At 54.9% G+C, this 20,094-nt stretch overlaps 1 protein-coding gene across 3 annotated transcripts; it reads right to left on the reverse strand.

The window, feature by feature from the left end:
• Window positions 1-435: 435 nt before the first annotated feature.
• On the reverse strand, window positions 436-19,992 carry TMEM92 (transmembrane protein 92). 3 transcript variants are annotated; one of them, XM_043904202.1, is made up of 5 exons: window positions 19,797-19,992; window positions 2,432-2,457; window positions 1,607-1,696; window positions 1,272-1,458; window positions 436-1,031 (listed from the first exon to the last, which is right to left on the reverse strand). In XM_043904202.1, the coding sequence occupies exons 1-5, from the start codon at window positions 19,815-19,817 to the stop codon at window positions 918-920; spliced, it is 438 nt and encodes a 145-aa protein (XP_043760137.1). In that variant the 5' UTR covers window positions 19,818-19,992; the 3' UTR covers window positions 436-917. The 3 variants fall into 3 exon arrangements, with proteins under 3 accessions (XP_043760137.1, XP_043760136.1, XP_043760135.1); XM_043904201.1 differs by lacking the exon at window positions 19,797-19,992 and adding an exon at window positions 5,049-5,799; XM_043904200.1 differs by lacking the exon at window positions 19,797-19,992 and adding an exon at window positions 3,173-3,990 and having other exon boundaries at window positions 2,432-2,556.
• Between the last annotated feature and the right edge of the window lie 102 nt (window positions 19,993-20,094).

Consider the following 20,094-nt stretch of genomic DNA (forward strand, 5'->3'; position numbering starts at 1 on the left):
TCTAGAGATTCCAGGGCAGAGCAGATCAAGGTCTCCAAGACCCTGCCCCACAGATGGCCAGCCTCCCCTACTCACCTCCACATTGCCCCGTCCCCACCCCCATAATGACAGAGTTCAGAGCTGAGTTCTAAGTGTCCCAAGGGAAAGCAGCAGGAGGATGGGATGAGGAAGCACGCAGTGGTCACTCCCTACCTCTAGTCCCCCTCCAGACTCTTTGGCACCCAAAGACCTCAAGGAACCAGAGGTCAAAGCATCTGCCAAGATTCTCTCCTGCAGGGTGACCTACTGATGTGCTGTTCTTCCAGGCTCATCAATGGTGGGATTTTTCAGGCTCAGTGACCTCCACCTGCCCCCGTCCTCCACACACACACACACACATATGTACCCCAGCAGTGCCTGAGCTTACCTCCCCACAGTCAGAGGCAGACTCTCAGCAACAATCAACTGAAATTTAGTGAGAACATGTGTTGCGGGTGGGGGGAGGACAATGGGGTCTTCTCTATTCAGGTAGAATGGGAGAGAGGTGAAGCAGCCCCATCTTGCAGGGTACATTGGTGCCCTCCCAAACATCTCAGAGCTGGCAGTCCAGGCCACGCTGGAACCCCAGGGTGCAGACTCCTCCACAGCTCAGAGCAGCCCATTCCACTGCTGGGCACCTCCAACTGTTCACATTTTTCTCCTGGCAGCCTCTAACTTATAATGGGAGGTGAGGGGTGGACATGTCACTCCAGACCAGCCCTTGAGACAAGAGAAGCAACTGGCATGGAACAAGGGTAGAAAAGCAATAAGTTAAAGCCAAGAACTGCCAGAGATGTGGCAGAATGGGCGAGGGTGCTCCAGGGCTCCTGAGAGTCTCTGGCTTGACCCAGGAGGCACTGGGGAGGTGGCTGATGACAGGGTTCCAGGCAGGAGGTGAATCAGAAGGTGGAGTTGTCCATGCCTCTGCGTAGCCCGGCATATTCCTCAGGCCTGAAGCTGTAGGGTGGGGGCGGCTCCAAGGGAGGCAGACCCAGGACAGGCTTCAGAATTATCTGCAGGGAAAGGAGGGGACACAGTGACTTCTTAGGTCAGGCCACTGGCCATCACCACCTGTGTGCTGGTGGAGGCATGTTTACCAGGGAGAAGAGTGACCCCAGGCTGGTGGCAGAGCCCTCCCCAGGGCCCAGAGACATGATGTAAGGACACTCTTCACTGCCCCAGTTGCTCTAAAAATCAGAAAAGGGAGGTACAGACAGCGGAGGGACAGAGCAGGGGTCGGGATGGATACCCACCTCACTGTAGGGGGGTGGGGGCTCAGAAATGGGTGCTGTGACCCTCTCTACAGGAGCAATGGGGGGCTGTTCCAGGGGGGCTGTTGGGGCCTCCTGCTCTGACTTTCTGCAGTTGAGATACAAGTGCTTAGCCAGGCCGCAGATGCACAAGAGGGGTATGATGATCAGGAAGATGATGACAAAAATCCTGGGGTAAGGAACCACCAACATCAGGCTGAGTCTCTAGTCACCCCACACCGCCCTCCCTCCCTTGACCTACCCCCACCTTTCACAGCAGGAAGTCCAGGCCAAACCCATCGGAGGACTGTGCCCAGAGGAGCTGGCCCAGGACTCACCTTAAGGGGCCGGAGAAGAACTTGAACTGCTCCAGCTGGTACTCTTGGCAACAGCTGCTCCCACAGCATTTGAATCCCTTAGGGCAGGTGCTGGGAGTGGGGTGGGATAGAGGCTCTCGGTACCAAGGCGGGGGCGGGGGAGGAGGGCAGAAGGACCCTAGCTTCCCTAAAACCCACCCATGTGCTCAGGGCGCAAGCCACACCTTTGGCAGAGCAGGGTCACAGGCCCCTCTGGGCTTAGTGGGAGGAACCTGGGGCTGGGATTGGGACCTGGGTTTCAGGTTCAGCTCACTACTGGCCTTGTGCACTCCTGCCAAGGTACATTCCTTACTGGGCCTCACTTTCCTCATCTATAAAATGGGTGTAATGAATGTCCTGTTGACCTTACTGGACAGGTGTGGGATTGAGTGTTGTAGTGGTTACAGCATCACTCTAAAAGAGATGCAGGGGGAGAGGGGCAGTGGGGAGGATCCAGGAGTGAATTCTGAGTCAATGGCGAGATGATGGGGCCCCCAGAACAGGAGGCAAGAGGGACTCAGTGTTCCTGGAACATCCAGGGCTGACTCGGTAGAAACACTTTGCTGCCCAGAGATCACCCCCTCAGCCCCTCCTCATTATGGGGAGTGACCCCCAAGTGTGAAACTGCCCATAGGTTGATTGGTAGAAGGAGTGAGGGGGTAGAAGAGTGGACTCCCCCTCTCTGGTTGGGGGTGGGGATGGTTTCTGGCTAGAAGGGGAGTGGGTGAGGATGATGAAGGCAGGCAGGGCAGGATTTGGGGTGTCTCCTCCCCACAATGGAAGTTACAGCCCAAACCCCAGACTTACAAGAAGAGACCACACGTGGCTGCAGCCTGTGGAAGAGAAGAGGCAAAGGTTTGGGTCATAAACTGGGGGCCGGGGTTTCCACCCAGATACCCAGGTACCTCACAGCCCCAGAGGATCAGCACTTTTCTTCAAGCCTGCTTTCCACCTCACTCCACATCTTCCCTGGGTCAATGGTTCAGCCCTAGCTGCCACCTGGTGGCCCTAGCTCTCCTTCCTCTTCTCGTCACACCTCCTACCACATTTGCTCAGCCCTAGGTCTGTAAGCTTACACCACTAACCCACCCTTCCAGCCCACCCCCATCACAGCCCCCCACCGAAGTCACTCCCAACACCTTGGCAAGTTCCTATCCCACAAATCCGATCACCAGAAACCTTGCAGGAAGCTTCCCTCAGTGGCTCCCTGGGTCCCAGATGCCACCACCCACTGGGAGTTCCCCGGCTGCAGGGGCAGACCCTTGTCCCTGAGCCTTCAGGGCCCACTGAACTCCCAGTCATCCTTCAGACCCAGCCTGGGCCTTCCTGGCTCTGAGAAGTGCTGGACCCTCCTCTCCAGAAACAGCTCCCCTCCCTCCCTCTTCTGCACTAGTTCTGTGACACGTGGTGGCTATCATTATAGAATTTCACCTGATTAACATAAAAATATGTGTATAAGCCCTGTTTGGAGTGCTCTCTCCCCAGGAATCTGAGAGGCTGGCTCCAGGACCTTCTCTGACCATCTTCCTTAAAATTACATCTCCTCTCACAAAGCACTTCTTTTCCCCTAACTGTGCTTACTTTCTCGGCATAGCTCCTGTCAACATCTAACATACTACGCATTTTACTTTATCTTGCTAGTTGTTTGTCTCCTCAGTAGAAAACTCCACCAGGGAAGGGATTTTTGTCTGTTGAAAACCAATACTCACGATTTTGGCAGAATGAATGAAAGAACATTCATTGACAACCTGGTTTCAGTTCATCCTGGTTGCTCCCAGGCAGTGGGGGGAGGAAGAAAAGCAGGCAGAGGAACACAGCTAAAGGGAGTTTATCTGCCACCCCATCCCAGCCTCCAGGGGGATAAAAAACCACAGCTCAAGAATAAGGAGCCAATTTTTTTTATGAGACCACCATATCTCTTTCTTTTGGGGTCAGGGGAGGGTCACGCAGCATATAGGGATCTTAGTTCCCTGACCAGGGATTGAACCTGTGCCCCCTGTAGTGCAAGTGGGAAGTCTTAACTACTGGACCACCAGGGAAGTCCCAAGACCACGATATCTTTATATCTTGAAATGACAGTTCAATTGCTAACGACAACAACAATAAAGCTTAGAATACCAATGAGAGCCAATAACAGTTGGGCTGATCCCCCTTTTCTGTGCTCAGTCCCGTGTACACACCTCCTTCTCTCAAGCCTTGGCCAGTAGGGTCAGGAGCAGGAAAGAACCCCTGCAGGTTGGCCCAGGGAGGGTGAGGTGATGGCAGAGACGGACCAAGGGGTCCAGGCACTCAGCATACCCACTTCCCCTCATCCTAGCCCCTGTGCCTCCCCCTCTCCTGGCCCCCAACTGAGCAAAAGACAGCAGATTTAACGAATTAATCTTGAGCTCCTGTTTGGAGGAGCAGGGGATCCTCTCCCAGATCCTCTCCCCTTCACCCACTTCTTAAACAGGGGGTGATCTTCACTGAGGTGGTATCAAACATTGGGGCAATTCTGGGCAACTTCAACTTAATTTGCATGTGAACCGAGGGCATTAACAGCCTGCCCCATGGAGTTGTTGGGAGAAATCAACAAAAGGATACACAGCCTAGTGCTGGCACAAACCCACTGCAGGTGATGGAGAAGGAGTATCAGGGCTTTTGGGGTGAAGTCGCTCGGCGCAGTTAGTGAATGCTGTGGGGGAACTGGCCTGGCCCCTCCCTCAGACTCTCATAGAGGTTAAAAATCCATATTCTAGAGCCATATCAGTTTCCAGAATAATCTCCCATCTCAGAACCAGATAGACTGCCCTTCCCCCAGGCTGGGGGGAGAGAAGAATGTGGGGGTGCTGACACCCTGCCTTACTCTTGGAAATCACAGATTTCAGAGATCATCCCAGCCTTGGGTCAGGCAGCCAGATCAAATCCTATCACCTGCTAGAATCCTACCCCCACTCCTAGAAAGGGAAGAGGGAGCCTCCTTTTCTCTAGGGCACAAGCACAGATACACAGTCCCAGAGAGGGCCAGGACTTCCCCCAAGGTCACCCAACACTGGCAAGAACGGAGCTGGGGAGACAAGCTGCCGAGACGTCCAGATCTCAGTCCAGACCTCAGGTCCCCCGCTTTCTGACGCTGAGGGAAGGAGACAGAAGGGCGAGTCAAGGCTAACACTCTGAGAGAGGCGCTAGATGTCAGACAGCGGTGTGCGGGAATAGGTCCCACGACACAGTTCCCCACTAGGTGAAGGAACCCAGGCCTTCTCAGGACCTCCCACCGCGTCCTCTACCTATTACTTCCCTGGCGAAAAAGAGAAAGGAGTTGCTAACTGCCTGTGGTCACGAGGAGATCCTGACAATGGAAGGTGGTGCTCGGGAGTCAAAAGCAAGCCCCGGACCCACAAGAATAGGGGCCTGAAAGTTCCAGTTTTACCTCCCAAGCGCTCACCTGTTGGAGGCTGGCCAGCAGGCCAAGCAGCAAGAGGCTGGCGACCCAGGTGTCAGACATTCTTGCTTGGGGGCCACTGAGCTTCCTTGTGTAGGGGAAGGAGGAGAGAGGCGGGGCCGCGACCTCTCCCACGACTCTCCACCTATCGGGCCCCACCTCGGGATGGGGGCGGAGCTAATGCACCCGGGAAGGGCCCGACCCGGACAAAGGAGGGGGAGGGGGAAGAAGTCTGGACTGGGAAATGGGAGTTAGAAAAGATAATCTGATTTTAAGAATATATATATTGTGCTGTCAGTTCAAGACTGCTGAGCTACCCCTTCCCAACCCCTAACTGCTCCACCCTCTAAGTGGTCCCAAGCTTGAGATGGAGAAGGGCTGCAGGCCGAGAGAGCTGGACCACTGAAGTCCCTCTCTTCCCACACGGATTTCTGGGGCGCAGAGGGAGAGCGGAAGCGAAGGCCTTGGAGTGGATTGAGGGGATTGTAACGGAGGGAGGTGCCACTTTTTGTTTTGTTTTGTTTTGCCGAGAAGAGAGGGAGGGGCGGCCTGCTTGATTTCTGGGGAAGGAGAACCAGGAGTAGAGAACTGGTACAGTCTTGCCCCGCCCCCACCCTCCTTGAAATCCAGGGAGGAGGCGTTGGTACATTTCCTCCATTTGACTACAAGGGAAATTGAGGCCCCAGGATTCTGAAACTAGTTCCTGAGTCCGCAGAGCTGAGTCCGCAGAGCCAGGCCAGCCGGGGCGCGGGCGAGCAGGCCCACCCGGATTCCTAGAAAGATCCCCCGAGGCCGCGGTCCTGGCCTGCAGGGGCTGGATTCAGACCCGCCAGCACGCCCAGCCCGGAGGCGCGTTGTGCTTTCCAGATCCGGCCGGCAGGTGGCAGCATCGCTCAACGCGGGATTTCCAGGAGCCAGGCGGAGCTGGGCGGGGACCTGGGCTGGGTCTCCCCGAACTCTCTCCCCGGGGGACCAGGCTGGAGGGTCGGGTGGGAGACCGTCTCGGTGGGCGATCGGCAGAGGGGAGAGCCAGACGCCCAAACACAGATGAGACGTAAGGAACCTTGCCGGAGTTGGAGAGATGGAGCCCGGACCCCTGGGGTAGGGGCGAAATGGAGATGGTCTTTGGGGTGCCGTTCCTAGACCTGGGGAAAGGGGGAGGGATCCTGGAGAGGATCAGTTCTTAGGTGTTTAGAAGTTCCTGCTATGTCTCAAGTCTGACTTCGCCCCTGAAAACTAGCCCCAACCTAGTAGGAAAGGACAGCCGCCCTCCTTTGGCTTGTCCGTTTTTCTCTCCAGGCTTTCTCCTTATGTGTCTCTCATCTCTCCCAGTCCAGTTATCTCTGTCTTCTGCTTAACCCCTCCTTGCTCTGCCGTGTTTCTCCCAGTCTCTGTCTGCCTGTTTCAGTTTCTCCCTGTCTCTGTCTCCATGCAGCTTCTCTCCATTTCTCCGTGTTCCCTGTTTTCCCATCTCTGTTTCTCCTCTTTGTTAATCTCTGTCTGTCTTAGTGGAGGAGTCTGTTTTTCGGTCTGTTTCCATTTCCCTTGCCTCTGATTTGGTCCTGTGTCTGTGTCTCACTGACTCTCCTGATCTCTCTTGGTGTATCTCTCTCTCCTTGGTCTCTTTTCTCTGTCTCTGTTTCTCATTATCTCTTGGCCCGGAAGGACAGAATCTTCCAGTCTCTGATCCAAGTGGAATTGGGGTCTGGCCCCAGAGAATGCCTTCTCTATTTGCAGTTCCTGTTGATTGATCTTGGAGAAGGGAATGGGGAGTGGGGGTGTGGAGCCGCATGTCTTTCCTCCTCCCCCAGCAGTTGGCTATGGACCTAGCCCACTCCTCAGCCAAAGGAGACCTAGTGCAGAGGGTTCTGGAGCCTTCTCCCCCCAGCACCCACGCTGCTGCCTCCTTAGTGAGTTGTTGCTGACTTGGGCTTCCAGGGCCCTGTTGCTCCAACACCCAAGACCTGAGGTATCTGCCTGGAACCTCCTGCCCCTCTGCCCAGGCCTGGAGCCTGACAGAGGTGTAGCCTTTCCTATCTCTCCCAAACAGAGATGGGAAAACAGGGAACACGGAGAAATGGAGAGAAACTGCATAGAGGAAGATGGGTGAGCTTAGGGAGAAGGGTATCCTAGGGAGTGGAATGAGGATGCTAAGAAGGGCATGCAGGAGCTTCAGGGGTAGACGTAGGAGGCTGAAACGGTGAAGGGATCAGGCAGGTTGGCCCCCTGAGGAGAAGAAGGAGGAGGGCAGGAGGGTGGGATTGTTTCCCTCTGGCGTCCACTGACACAGATGTAGGGTTGCCAGACAAAATACAGGATGCCAGTTGAATTTGAATTCCGCATTAACAGTGAATAGCACTTTAGGATAAATAAATATGTCCCATGCAATATTTGGGACATGCTTAAACTAAAATTTAGTTGTTATCTGAAATTCTAATTTAACTGAGTGTCCTGTATTTTTATTTCTTAAATCCAGCAACATTACCCACATCCCTGGTATGCTGTAGGAGAATATCTACTCTACTCCCTGCCCCGTGTCTCCCCAGTGGGAAAGTGAGGCTCCTGGGCAGAGTCTAGAGGGCCTCTGGAATCTGCTTCTGGATCCCCAGTGTTTTTTCATGACATCAGACTTCCTTTCTGTGCTCCTTCCGGCAGATGGGGATGGGCTGAGTGGCCTGGAGGTGGGCGGTCCCAGCTCGGGCCAAGAACACCAGGCCCTGTTGTCAGCAGGCCCCGTGGTTCCAAGGGCCCCAGCATTCCTGGAGGGTGAGGTCGGTTGGGGGTGGAAGCATAGTGGGGCCCCAGACTGAGCAGACAGGGGCCTGGTCTTGTCTAGAGGCAGGAGGGTCGTGGACAATGACAACACCTTCTGTTCAACACTCTGGCAGTGGGTGGGCAGTGCGGGCATGTGTGTGCACGTGTGCTCAGACATACAGGGGCCTGAGGGCAGGGAGGCCCAGAAGCCTCAGGCAGACAGTGGGTCCTTCTAGAGTCCATGCCAGATTCCATCTGGGGCTTCCCAAGAGCAGCACAGTTGCAGTGTCTTACTACTGGCTCGAGCCTCCCTGGCCCATTTGCTAAAGAAGGAGCTGATTGTGCACCCAACAAGGGCCCAGCTTGAAGGGCCTCGGAGGTCAGCTGGTCCACCCGCTCTCTTCTCCGAGAAGGCAGCTGAAGCCCAGAGGGGTAGAAAGGCCAAGTCACAGGGGACACTGGGGCTGAGTCAGGACCCAACTATGCAGGTCTTAAGACCCCACACCCAGCCGCAGTCTCAGGGGTGGCACACATGTCAGGCCTGGGGAGCCTCTGCCAAGACTGGAGGAACTCACTGGGAGCTGCAGTGGGAGGCCTTGTGCAGCCTGGCTCAGCCAGGCCCCAGGCAGGCTCTGGGTAACAGGCAAGAGCCAGACTGAGTTCTGTTCCTCTCACCTCCCTCCCCATCATACTGTGGTGGACATTGATCCCCATAAATGACATGGCCCCGTGTAGGGATCTTTCTTTCAGAAATACCCAGAATGTTCTGTCCTAACCCAGCTCTTGGAAGAAAAGTTATGACCAATCTAGACAGCATATTAAAAAGCAGGGACGTTACTTTGCCAACAAAGGTCTGTCTAGTCAAAGCTATGGTTATTCCAGTAGTCATGTATGGATGTGAGAATTGGACTATGAAGAAAGCTGAGCGCCGAAGAATTGATGCTTTTGAACTGTGGTGTTGGAGAAGACTCTTGAGAGTCCCTTGGACTGCAAGGACATCCAACCAGTCCATCCTAAAGGAAATCAGTCCTGAATATTCATTGGAAGGACTGATGCTGAAGCTGAAACTCCAATACTTTGGCCACCTGATGTGAAGCATTGACTCATTTGAAAAGACCCTGATGTTGGGAAAGATTGAAGGTGGGAGGAGAAGGGGATGACAGAGGATGAGATGGCTGGATGGCATCACTGACTCAATGGACATGAGTTTGAGTAAACTTTGGGAGTTAGTGATGGACAGGGAGGCCTGGTGTGCTGCAGTCCATGGGGTCACAAAGAGTCGGACAGAACTGAGCAACTGAACTGAACTGAACTGAACCCAGCTCTGCCTGTAGGGACAGTAATGTGTTGTGTTAATAAGTGTGGCACTTGTTAGGGTGTGCTGTGTGACTTTAGTCAAGAAACTTCTCTGTGCCTTTCTACACTTATCTGTGAAGGGGGTGTGGGGGCGGATAACAGTATCTCCTTTGTCACATAGGATCACTGTGAGGATGAAATAAGCCACTCAGTATCTGGTATACAGTAATGGTGAATCAATATTATCTTGATAGGGAATTCCCTGGTGGTCCAGCAGCTAAGAGTCTGCACTCCCAATACAGGGGGCCTGGGTTCGATCCCTGGTCGGGGAACTAGATCCCACGTGCCACAACTAAGACCCTATGCAGCCAAATAAATAAAAATAAATATTTAAAAAAATTTCCTTAATAACAATATGCTACAATAGCCAAGACATGGAAGTAATCTAAGTGTCTATCGATAGATGAATGGATAAGGAAGAGGTGGTATTATCAGCTATAAAAAAAGAATGAAATAATGCCATTTGCAGCATAACAGATGGACCTAGAGATTATTATACTAAATCAGACAGAGAAGGATAAATGATATGTGAACTCTAAAAAATGAGACAAATGAACTTATTTACAAAACAGAAATAAGACTCACAGACAGAAAACAAACATGATTACCAAAGGGTTGGGGGCAGGAGAGACAAATAGGAGTCTGGGATACAGGCTACTGTGTATAAACTAGGCAAACAAGAACCTACTGTGTAGCACAGGGAACTATACTCAATATCTTGTACTAACCTGTGATGGAAAAGAATCTGAAAAAGAATATATATGAATCACTTTGGAACTAACATAACATTGTAAATTAGCTATCAGTCAGTGAGTATGTTAGTTGCTCAGTCCTGTCAGACTCTTTGTGACCCCATGGACTGTAGCCTGCCAGGCTTCTCCGTCCATGGAATTCTCCAGGCAAGAATACTGGAGTGGGTAGCCATTACTTCTACAGGGGATCTTCCTGATCCAGGGATCTATCCTGGGTTTCCTGCATTGCAGGCAGAGTCTTTACTGTCTGAGCCACCGGGGAAGCCCTGTAAATTAGCTACACTTCAATGTAAAAAACACAAAAAACAATAATAAGCAATAAATGTTTCTTTCCTAGTAGAGTAAAGGGGCCCAAAGCTTTTTGTCTCCAGTTCGTATGGAGGCAGAATGAGGTGCTAAGAGATTAAGGGTATTGTTGCCCTCTGAGAATTGTTCTAAATGCTTCTGGACCGGCCACCAAAGTCCAGCTCCACATCCCGCCGTTCCCTGCTCACTAGCCCCCTCTGCTGTCCATTAAGTGCTTTGCCCCCCCCCCCCCCCCCCCCCCAGCGCCAACATCAGAGGGAGGCCTGGTGTTGCCGGCTCCTGGAGGGCCACAGTGGGCTGGATGTGGCAGTGGTGTTGAGTCCAGGAATTTGAGAATTCCCTCTCCTCCTGGTTTGTTTCCCATTTCTGCTCCCCCTGCTGCCCACTGAGCATTGCCTGGGCTCCCCTCACCCTCATGGGGACAGTGCTCATTCCTGACTGCCCCCATCCACTGTGGCTCCCCGAGGCCATCAGGGATGTCCTCAAGGCCTTCAGCCTGACCTCCTCCTTCCCCCTGGTGGGGTATGTCTCTCATTCCCTAACTTCTAGAGGCTCCCCCTTCTGCCTAAATAAAGTCCTTCCTCAAGGAGACCTTGGGTCCTTAGTAACTAGCCCATCTGTCCTCATGGTGTGTCAGTCTCCCTGTCCTGCCCACATGCCCTCCAGCCACATGCCCAGCCTTTTCTGCTTCTCTCCTTTCCTCTGTACCTAGTACACCTGCCCCATGCCCTCCCTGAAACCTAACAAATTCTCATCCATCCTTCAAGGCTCACATCAAATATCACCTCCTCCACAAAGCCATCCTGGACTTGGAGCCTCCTGCAAGAAGTAATGATCCCCTTCCTGCTTACCCCTCCCCAAGCCTTTCTCTGGGCCTTTCTGACGCACTTGGCCATTCTCCCTTGAAGATGTGTGTACATGTTCTAATGTTCCCACCAGGCTGCAGGGGCCAGCCCAGTTCTGATTCAGCTTTCATTTCCCATGGTGCTTTGTCCCAAGTAAACACTGGCTCTGTTGTCACTGAGTTGAAACTGGTTGGGGGCCTCCTAGGGTCAGGGGCCAGATTTCTCCAAGGGGATAGGTAATGAATTACCGGAGTCCTTAATGGGGGGCTCTTGGTTGCAGAGGTTATTCCAGACTGACCAGGTTTCCCATCTCCACAGACTGTGTGGTTTGGGGAATCCACCTCTTCTGCTTTCTGCCCCCTCCCCAAGTGTACACATACTCCTTCACCGTGTGTAAGTGAGATGGCTCCCCAGGGATTGAGCAATTCCCACGGGGCACGCTGCAAGGAATGCTTGGCTCCCTGTCCACCTTCCAGGACACGCAGGATGCTTGCTGGGCTGCCAATAGGAATTCTTGGCAATGAGATCAGGGTCTGAGTCTCCTTCCCAGCATTTCTTTGAAAACTAAAGCCCACTGGCCCATCACTCATTCTCAGGGTGATGGGTCTGGCTGTGGGCAGATAATGTCTTTAATTGACCCTGGGCTGAGCCACCAACCCGCGAGCCAGGAGGATGGAGAGGGGAGTGCCACCTGACGATTTTTGGTTCAGGGAGCTTATTATCCTAATGAGCAGGTTGGAGGAGCTCAACTAATGCTCACCTTCCCAGAGTCTTAGCAGAGACAAAAACTGCATTTGGCAGCCTTTATCCTTCCAAAGTGTAGGTTTCTGGGGCACAGCCAAAGGTGGGAAGGGAAACACCTCCAAGAGGTGGGTGGTGGGAAGTTCAGAGGAAGGGAGGCTAAGCTGCTAAGTGTTGGCTGTCTCGGGGTGGCAGAGGGAGCATGGCCACTAAGACTCAGATGGGAAGAACTTAACTCAGGTTAAGGGTCTTGAGAGCCCTCCAGCCCTGGTTCCCTGCTTCTGGGAACCTTCTCCCCAACTCTGCCCCTCCTCCCAACAGCTCCTCTCCCATCCCCACCCTTGATGCTGTCTCTTAGAGATAAGACCCTGTGGTCAGAGAGAAGAAAGGGGTTGAGGAACCCCTAGGGCCCCCGCTTTGTAGCTCTGCTCTTGGCCCCTTGAGAGAGGGCTCTTTTGCACCCTGCTTGTCGCTGCCTCTGCCCACGTCCAAATGTTACAGGGGATTGTGGTTAGACTTCAGAAGAACTTCCCAATCCCAAACAAGTGGGGGGGTTCCAGGTGGCCATTAGAAAGGGTAGCCCCTCTGTGAGTTAGGCATTTTGAGGAGACAGCTTCTAAAGGGTCTGGGAACTGAGACAAATGCAGAGGAGACACAGCTCGGGACATCCTTGAAACTGATCACCAGTTAGGGACCTGGGAGTTAGGCGAAGAATGAGTGTAAGCGGAGGGGCGGGGAAGCGAGGTGGGCAGAGATCACATTCTTCCGCAAATCATAGCTCCTTTAAGCAGCCACATCATCTGGCCCCTAGCCGAGGACAGACTTGGCTGGAGTTGTGTGCACGCACACGTGGGTGGGCGCATGCAGTGTGTGTCTGCATGTGTGTACATACATGAGTGCACACCACCCAGCCTCTCGTGTGGATGCAGCAGCCCCCTCTCAGCACCCCCGGCTTCCTTATCACCAGGCCAGCCTTTAGGGGGCTGCCTCCAGGATCCCCTCACCCCAGTGGCCCTGTTAGCACCTCCTCCCTCCCTTGTTAGCGCCTCACAGCCCCTCTTCCTCCTCAGCCCCTGCTGTCCCCAGAGAGAGGCCGGTGGCTTGCAGCCCAGTTCTCTTCTTCCGACTCTGCTTCAGCTGCTATTTTCTGAAGCTTTGTTCTGCTTCTAGCCCTGGAACCCCTGTCCTCTTCATCCTCTTCCATCTATGTGGAAAGGTCCTTTCCTGAATAAGCCAGCCTGGGGTGGGGGGCGAAGTTGGTGCCCCTACAATCTAGCACACATTCCTCTTCCAGGCTGGGACCCAAAGCGAGCTCCTCCATCAGCCTCTCCTGCCTAGAGGATGGGAGGCGGCAAGTCTGGGAGGGAACCTGTTATAGGTGCCAAAGCTGGGTCCTGGTGCCAGCCGTGCCACCCTCACCTGGGCCCATAACCACCCTCTTTGCAGCTGTGGGACAGGGAGAGGGTTGGTAGGGGAGAGGGATGGGATAGAAGTGTCTTCTGCCTGCCCCTCCAGGACGGCTGTGCCCAGCCTCAGCCCGGGCTGCCGAGTGGGACAGGGTGGTCCCGTGCCTGGAGCCAGGCTGTCAGCCTGCCAGGACTGCAGGTTTCCTCTACTGAAGGGCCCCTTCCTGGCCAGCTTTGATGTGTCTGCGAGGTTAGTAAGGGATGTTTGGCTTTGGGGCGGGGTGCCAGGATAAACTCCCTCTGCCTGCTGGGCCAAACCACTGCCTGCTCAGTGGCCAGCTCGCCTGCCTCCCCCAGCCCAGGCCTGGCCGACCCAAACCCGGCACTGCCCGGCTCACTTGGGGGTGGGCAACGAGTTGCCATGGTTACTGCTAATGGGGAGAGGCCCTGAGGTCACTGGACGCCCTGTCTCAGAGGCTGGCACTGGGGTGTCTGCCTGCCTGCTAGGTGACCAGGCGCCTGGTGCAGGTGGGGTTGAGGGGCCGGAACCCAGCTGCTAGGAAGGGTGGGCGTGAATTACAGTACAGGGGAGGGGCGTCCACGTGGCGCTGCCTGCAGCTTTTCCAGATGTGCTGAGGCTCCAGATGTAAGGATGACTCAGCCTGGAATGGGAAGGGGTGGGCGGTCCCTTGAGGGGGTGTCGCGCGGAGGGAAGTGAGGCCCCCCCACACCTGAGCAACTGCCAGCTGCTGTTCCCCTTCTTCTGGAACCCCCAGCTCCCTGAAGCCTGAGGGCCAGTGGAGTGGTAGCTGCCAGGAGCTGCCCAAGTGTGCAGCCCTCATTTCCCACTGTGTGCAGACGGGGAGAGGCGAGGTGAGGCCTCAAGGCAAGGGGCCCAGCTAGGGGGTCGCCCATGGCCTGGAGGGAGAGAAGCTGAACGTGGGGGCAGTGAGACTGGAGGGAGGCAGGCAGGGGAGGGGAGGGGGACAGAGATGCGGGCCAGGAAAAGCTCAGGACTGAAGCGTTAGAATCTCTCAGGTTCCCTGGGTGGGGGTGTGGAGCTGGAAGGAGGGTATGGGTGCAGAGGATTTGTGAGTGTGTGCGCGTGTGTGTGTATGTGTCCTCATTCGGGGAGTGTCGATTACATGTGGGGAACTGGTATCTTGTGGTGAACGTCTTGTGTGTGACTCCTGTAAGCTGTGTTATGAGCTGGGTTGTAGAAGGTTATGTGTGTGGTGGGCATGGTGGACGTGGGGATGTGGTCTCTGTGGTCTGGGTGATAGAGAAAGGATGTGGAGACAGCGTCTGTGCAGTGATTGGTGGGGCGGAGGGGAGATGGCGCACATGGAACTGAAGCCACGTGTGCCTTTCACTGCTGAGGGTGGGGCCCCCAGACCTGGGGAGTCAACAGGTGTCCAGGCACATTGGGCCAGGGCTCCAGAGTTCTGGGGCTTCCTTCACCTCCTCCAGCCTCCCCACTTCGTGGGGGCCTTTTGGGGAGTTTTCGGAAGTCTCAGAGCCGCAGTTTCTCCTGCCGAGCCTGGCCTATGTGATCTCCTCTTGCAGGGTAGCTGAGAGGGCGCTGAGCTGGTGATGGGAGTGGGTGGCTAGCACCTGTGGGCTGCAGCACACGGCCCAGGTGTGCGGTTCAGGCTGGATGCTGCTCCATGCACCCCTCCCCCCGGCCCCGCTGAGCTGCTGTCCTGGCCTCCTGTTTGGCCTCCAGGAGTGTCTGCTGGCCAGGCCTCTGGGTGCTCCCTGGAGAGCCCCACCTGTGCCAGTCGCGCATGCCAGGGTAAACAGGGCTCTAAGTGTCTGGGCTGGTGCCGGCCGCAGGCTGGGCACCGCTTCCCTCGCTGTGGCTTAGGCTTCCTCCTCCAGCTAAATGACAGGTCTGAGGCTCCAGGCCTCATAAACAGTGTTTTCTGGGCAGGTGGGGTCAGAGGGACCTGGTACACAGACAGATAATCAAGTTTAATAGGGGGACAAGTTGCCACCGCTAGGAGGGCTGTTAGAACTCTGGCCGGGTATGCCTGGACGCCTCTTGCACCTCTCAGGCAGCAGTGGCATAATTATGTGTTACTTCCCAACACACACACGCACACACACACACACACACACACATGCCCCAGCCCGCTCCTCCACCAGGTTTTCAGCTCAGTTCTTGGCACCTGCTTCCCTTGTGAACGCAAATATCCCCTCAGAGGTGACTGGGACTGTCAGCTCATCTCATGTTGTCCTGTTCCCTCTTTACAATCCATGAGTGAAGTCCAAAGAGGGTGAACCCTTTCCAGGACATCGCCCGTGTAAGATGTGAACTTGGATGTGAACTTGGTTGTGTACGTGGTCCTCCAGACGGCAGAACCACTCCACCCAACCCCTGGGTCATCGTGCTCCCTCCTCTGGGGATCCCAGCAGAAACCAGCTCCTTTCCTGACTTCCCAGCATCTCCATGTCCTCCCCCCTCCCCTAACCCCTTTCTTCTCAGCTCCTGTCTCCCAGCTCCTCTGGGCACAGTCCAAGTGAGAAGGGAATACTTACTTCTCTGCTCTCTCTCCTGGCAATTGATGGGGAGGAGGAGCCTCAGTCCCCACTGATGCCCCCTGAGGGGGCTGGGTCTCTGGGGGAGGGGAGCAGGCTCCAGGGGGCAGAGGAGAGGGGACACGGAGGCCGCATGGAGGAGTCCCCCTTCTGAGGCAGGCTGCAGGTCCTTCACCCACCCCCTTGGAAGCAGAGGAGAGGGGCTGAGGAGCCGGGGGCAGTGGGCGGTGGGCAAGTGTCCAGGCTCCCGGCCTGGACACCCTCCTGGTGGAGATGAAGCTCCCCTCCCCTCCTGTGCCTTTACCCGGCCCTGTGCACACTTCCCTCTTCTCTCCTGCCTTTTCCCTCCCCTCCCCTCTCTACTCCTTGAGGGCAGCCGGCCCCAGTGTCTGGAGCTGGTTCCCAGAGTGGACAGTGGCTTTGCTCGGGGAAGTTCTTGTCCTCAGCCCGTGGTCTCCCAAGAGCCGTGTCCAGCTCCTCCTGTTTTGGCCCAAGCTCTCCCCGAGGACCCCCGCTATGTCTGGGGTCCTCAGAACTGGGCCACTGTTGCCCTGTTGGGTGATGTGTATGTGACTGCTCCCCAGGCAGTCAGGGAGTGAGGGCAATGCTGGCCGTGTCTGTCTGTCTGTCTGTCTCCCTTGTCAGTCTCTCTCTCTCTCTCAGTCTCTCTGTCCGTCAGTCTCTGTCACTCGCTCCCTCTCTCCCTGGGAAGGCAGCACTCTGGGAGGCTGGAGCCTGGGGTACACAGCATAGTCCAGATCTATGCCATTGCTTGGGTATAATTCTTAGCAGCGCCCCAGAGCACCCTGATTTGGACTACAAATTATGTTCTCATGGCCCCATCGGGGCTGAAGAATCCCACAGCCTCTCCACCTGTTTCTACCTCCTGGGAGAGCTGTGTAGCCTGCTTGGGCCTTGCCCGAGGATAAGAAGGCCAGAGAGCAAAGCGAAGAGCTGTATAAATAGCCCATTGGGGGGAGGCCCCCCAGCACTGGGTAGGGCAGATCTGCTTGCTGGAGAGGGAGGTCGGAGAGCTGTGGTTGCCCCCAAGCAGCATGTAATTTAGGATTTATTTTGGGGCATTCTCTCTAGCTCCGGGTGGGGCTGAGGTTAATTTAAGGAGTCCGGGTTGGATGGGAAGGAAGAAAGGGCCTCTCTGGGCCTCCCTATGGGCCTGGCTGGGAAGAGGGTCCTTTCTGAGAAGCCCACTGTCCCCTGTCCCTGGGTCCCTCTGTCCCACAGAGGCCCCCGAAGTCACTTCTGTACCCACCTTGTCCAGCAGCAGGCGGCTGTTTGCAGTCTCCTCCAAGGCCTGGGGCTTCAGGTCATGGGTCCCAGCGCTCCTCCCACCATCAGTCACTAGAAGCCACTAAGGGTTGAGGGAAGTGACGCTGGCAGGTCGGGGCCCCTGCTGGAGGGTCCTTGGGCTGAGGAAGGAGCAGCAGTTCATTGCTGGGAGGTGTCTGAGCCACATCAGCTCTTGCTCTCAAATATCCCATTCTCTGTCCTTCTCGGGGCTCCCAGCCTGATGGAGGAGATGCAGACTCTGCCCTCAGGAGCCCTTGGTCTCAGGGGAGGCAGGATACAGGCTCTCCTTTCCAAGAATGACCAGTCATTGTTTTCTTCACAACCTCTATCATGATCTTAATTTTTAGCCTTTATTTGTTTACGAGTTTATATTTTGTGTTTCTTCTTAAAACTTAAACTCTGATGGCAGGTACTTTATCCAGTCCCTCAAAGTATCTTCAACATTTGCCTAGCACAGAGCAAGAGCTCAGGAAGCATTTCTCAAATGAGTGAGTGAAAGAACAGGGAAACAGTGCCTGAACAGAAAGCCCTGGGTCAAGAGGCCGCAGTGGACAAAGTCTGAGGTTTTCTCCCTTGGTATTCAAGGCCATTCACCTTGTAGCCTCCTGCCCGCTCTGCCCTACTGTTTGGGGCCACCAACCACCTGATCTACTGGCTGCCAACCAAATGTTGAGCCCCCCTTTCTACCTTCATGCCCTTTCTCACAACATTCCCTCCTGCTGCAATCCCTTTGGCTCCCATTGTCACTTGGCCAAATCCTGCTAGTCATTCAAGGTCCTAGCCAGAGTCACCTCCTACATGAAGTCTGCCTGGATATCTCTGCTGGATCTAACATAGGTTGTTCTCTGTACCTCTCCTGTCACTGCATGTGTTGGCCAGGGTCATTGCTTCTCTCTGCTTTAGACCATAAGGCCTGAGGGCCAGGCTGATCTGGAGCTTTCCTGGAGCCTGGCACCCCATGTGAGCTCAAATTGGAAAAGACAATGAGCTGCCCCAGGGGCCAGAGGGAGGTGTGTGCTCCTCTCTGCCCCAGCTTCTCAGAGCTCTGGGTAATTCTCTGGTGAGAAGTATATGTGATGGTTGTTGTTCTTGGTGGGTAGGGTGTTATTGCAGGAGCCAGGAAGGGCAACCAAAACCTGAGTGGGGTGAGGCTGTCATGAAGTTTCCCTTAGAAGGATGTCAAGCCTTCTTCTGGTCAGAGAGAAAGAGTGAGGTGAAAGGAGGCATGTGGGGAAGGGTTGAGGGGGCACCGAGGCTGGGGGAGGCTGGTGGTCAGAGAGGCAGAAGCCTCTTGGTCGCTAGACCACACGTGCCTTCTCAGGTCTCATCCAGCCTCGCCTCTGACCACTGAAGTTTTTAGCCACGTGTCCTTTAGGAAGCCCCTTGGGGGCGTGGGCCGCCCTGATTGTCCTGGTTTCCCTCCTAACTCTCTGGTTACTCTTTCTCCAGCCCCTTTGTAGGCTCTGCCTTCTGTTCCTCCCCTCAGGTTTGGGCCTGGCCTCTTCTCTGCACATTTTCTCCAGGTGCGCTCCACAGGTCTGGCTCCCTAGACGGCATCCCCCTTGGTTCCCTACAGGTATTTCATAGTCAGCTGGTATGAACCAGCTCTTATCCTTCTGCTAATAGTTTACATCCTTGTCAACCTGGCCATCTCTTTCCACAGCACTGCCATTAGCTGGGGTCTGGTGACTGTCACCTGCCACCTGGACCTCTGTGGCAGCCTTCTAGTGGCCACCTCACCTCCACTCTGATCACTTTCCTACCAGCCCTCAATACTTGTCTAGAAAGTTTGGTCATGTCCTCCTACACGCCCTGCACCCTCAGCCCTCTGGCAGCTCCCCACCCGAGACCTGTGCCCTCACAGTGTCTACAGCCCTGTGGGTTCTGCGCTTGGCTTGTTCCTACTACTTACCGGTCGTTTTGCAGGAGCTGTTCCCTCTGCTTACAACTCCTGGCTGCAACTTCCCTTCCCTCCTGGTTATCACTGACTCTGGGAAGTCTCCCCTGATATTCTTCTCACTGGCCTTGGGTCAGAAGTCTCCTTCCAGGGGCTTCCAGAGCCTTATTTCCCCCATCACAGAACACTGAATAGCACTTCACTTTACATCTAGAAGCCCCACCAGAGTGGAGACCATAACTGCCCACAAGGCCTTGTACCTACATAGTTCCATAGGAGGAACATTCATTCAGGGGAGACTTACAGGGCAAGAAGGAAGGAAACACACGGTGCCCCCCACCCCCCACCCCCCGTACCTGACACTGGGCTGGCCTCTGAAGCCATGAGTGGGGAGAGGTTCTGGGACATGGGGATGGAGCAGGAGGCCTTGGTTAAGGTTGCTGGGATGCTGGCTCTGGGGTCAGAGTTGAGGCTGCCCCTCACCTGTGCTGATTGCCTTGTGAAAGTTGGCCTCCCAGGAGACACACAAAATCAGCAGAGATTCTGGGGGTGGGAGAAGGCATCTGCCCTCCAGGGTGGGCCAAGGCTCCCTGCTGGTACCCACCAGCATTATCGGTGGCAGCCTGAGGTCCAAACAAACTGGCCACTGATAGATATGACCAGTAGCTCACCCAGTTCATGGCCAGACCCAGGGGAAGATGCTGCTGCCTGGTGTCTACAGACAGCCTCAAGTGGAGATCTTCGAGAACCTGTTTCTACCTTGAAAATTCAGAGACATTTGACTTCTTACCCCATGTTATGTCCTTGTATGTTTTCATATCAAAATAATGCTTTAAATCACTTACCATTGGGGAAAAATTGGACATTCAGCCTGAGCTCTTCTTGCCCTCTTCCTAGGTTTAGAAAGAGTGCAGGACTGGGAGCCACCAGCGTGGGTCTTAGTCCTGCTCTGCATACACGTGCGGTGAGCCGGCAATGCCTCAGCTTAAGACAGTGGCCACCATTAAATGGAGCAGCGGGTGTGAAGACTTAATGATTCACACATGGAACCTTGGATGCCAGGCTGGCCGCCCCCTCAGGGACTGTAGAAGCAGGAGGGAGCAGCAAGCCTGGCCCCACCCAGCTTCCTGGGAGCCGCTTGGG

The sequence above is a fragment of the Cervus elaphus genome, chromosome 5 (genome assembly GCF_910594005.1).
Source record: "Cervus elaphus chromosome 5, mCerEla1.1, whole genome shotgun sequence".
Taxonomy (NCBI): Eukaryota; Metazoa; Chordata; class Mammalia; order Artiodactyla; family Cervidae; genus Cervus; species Cervus elaphus.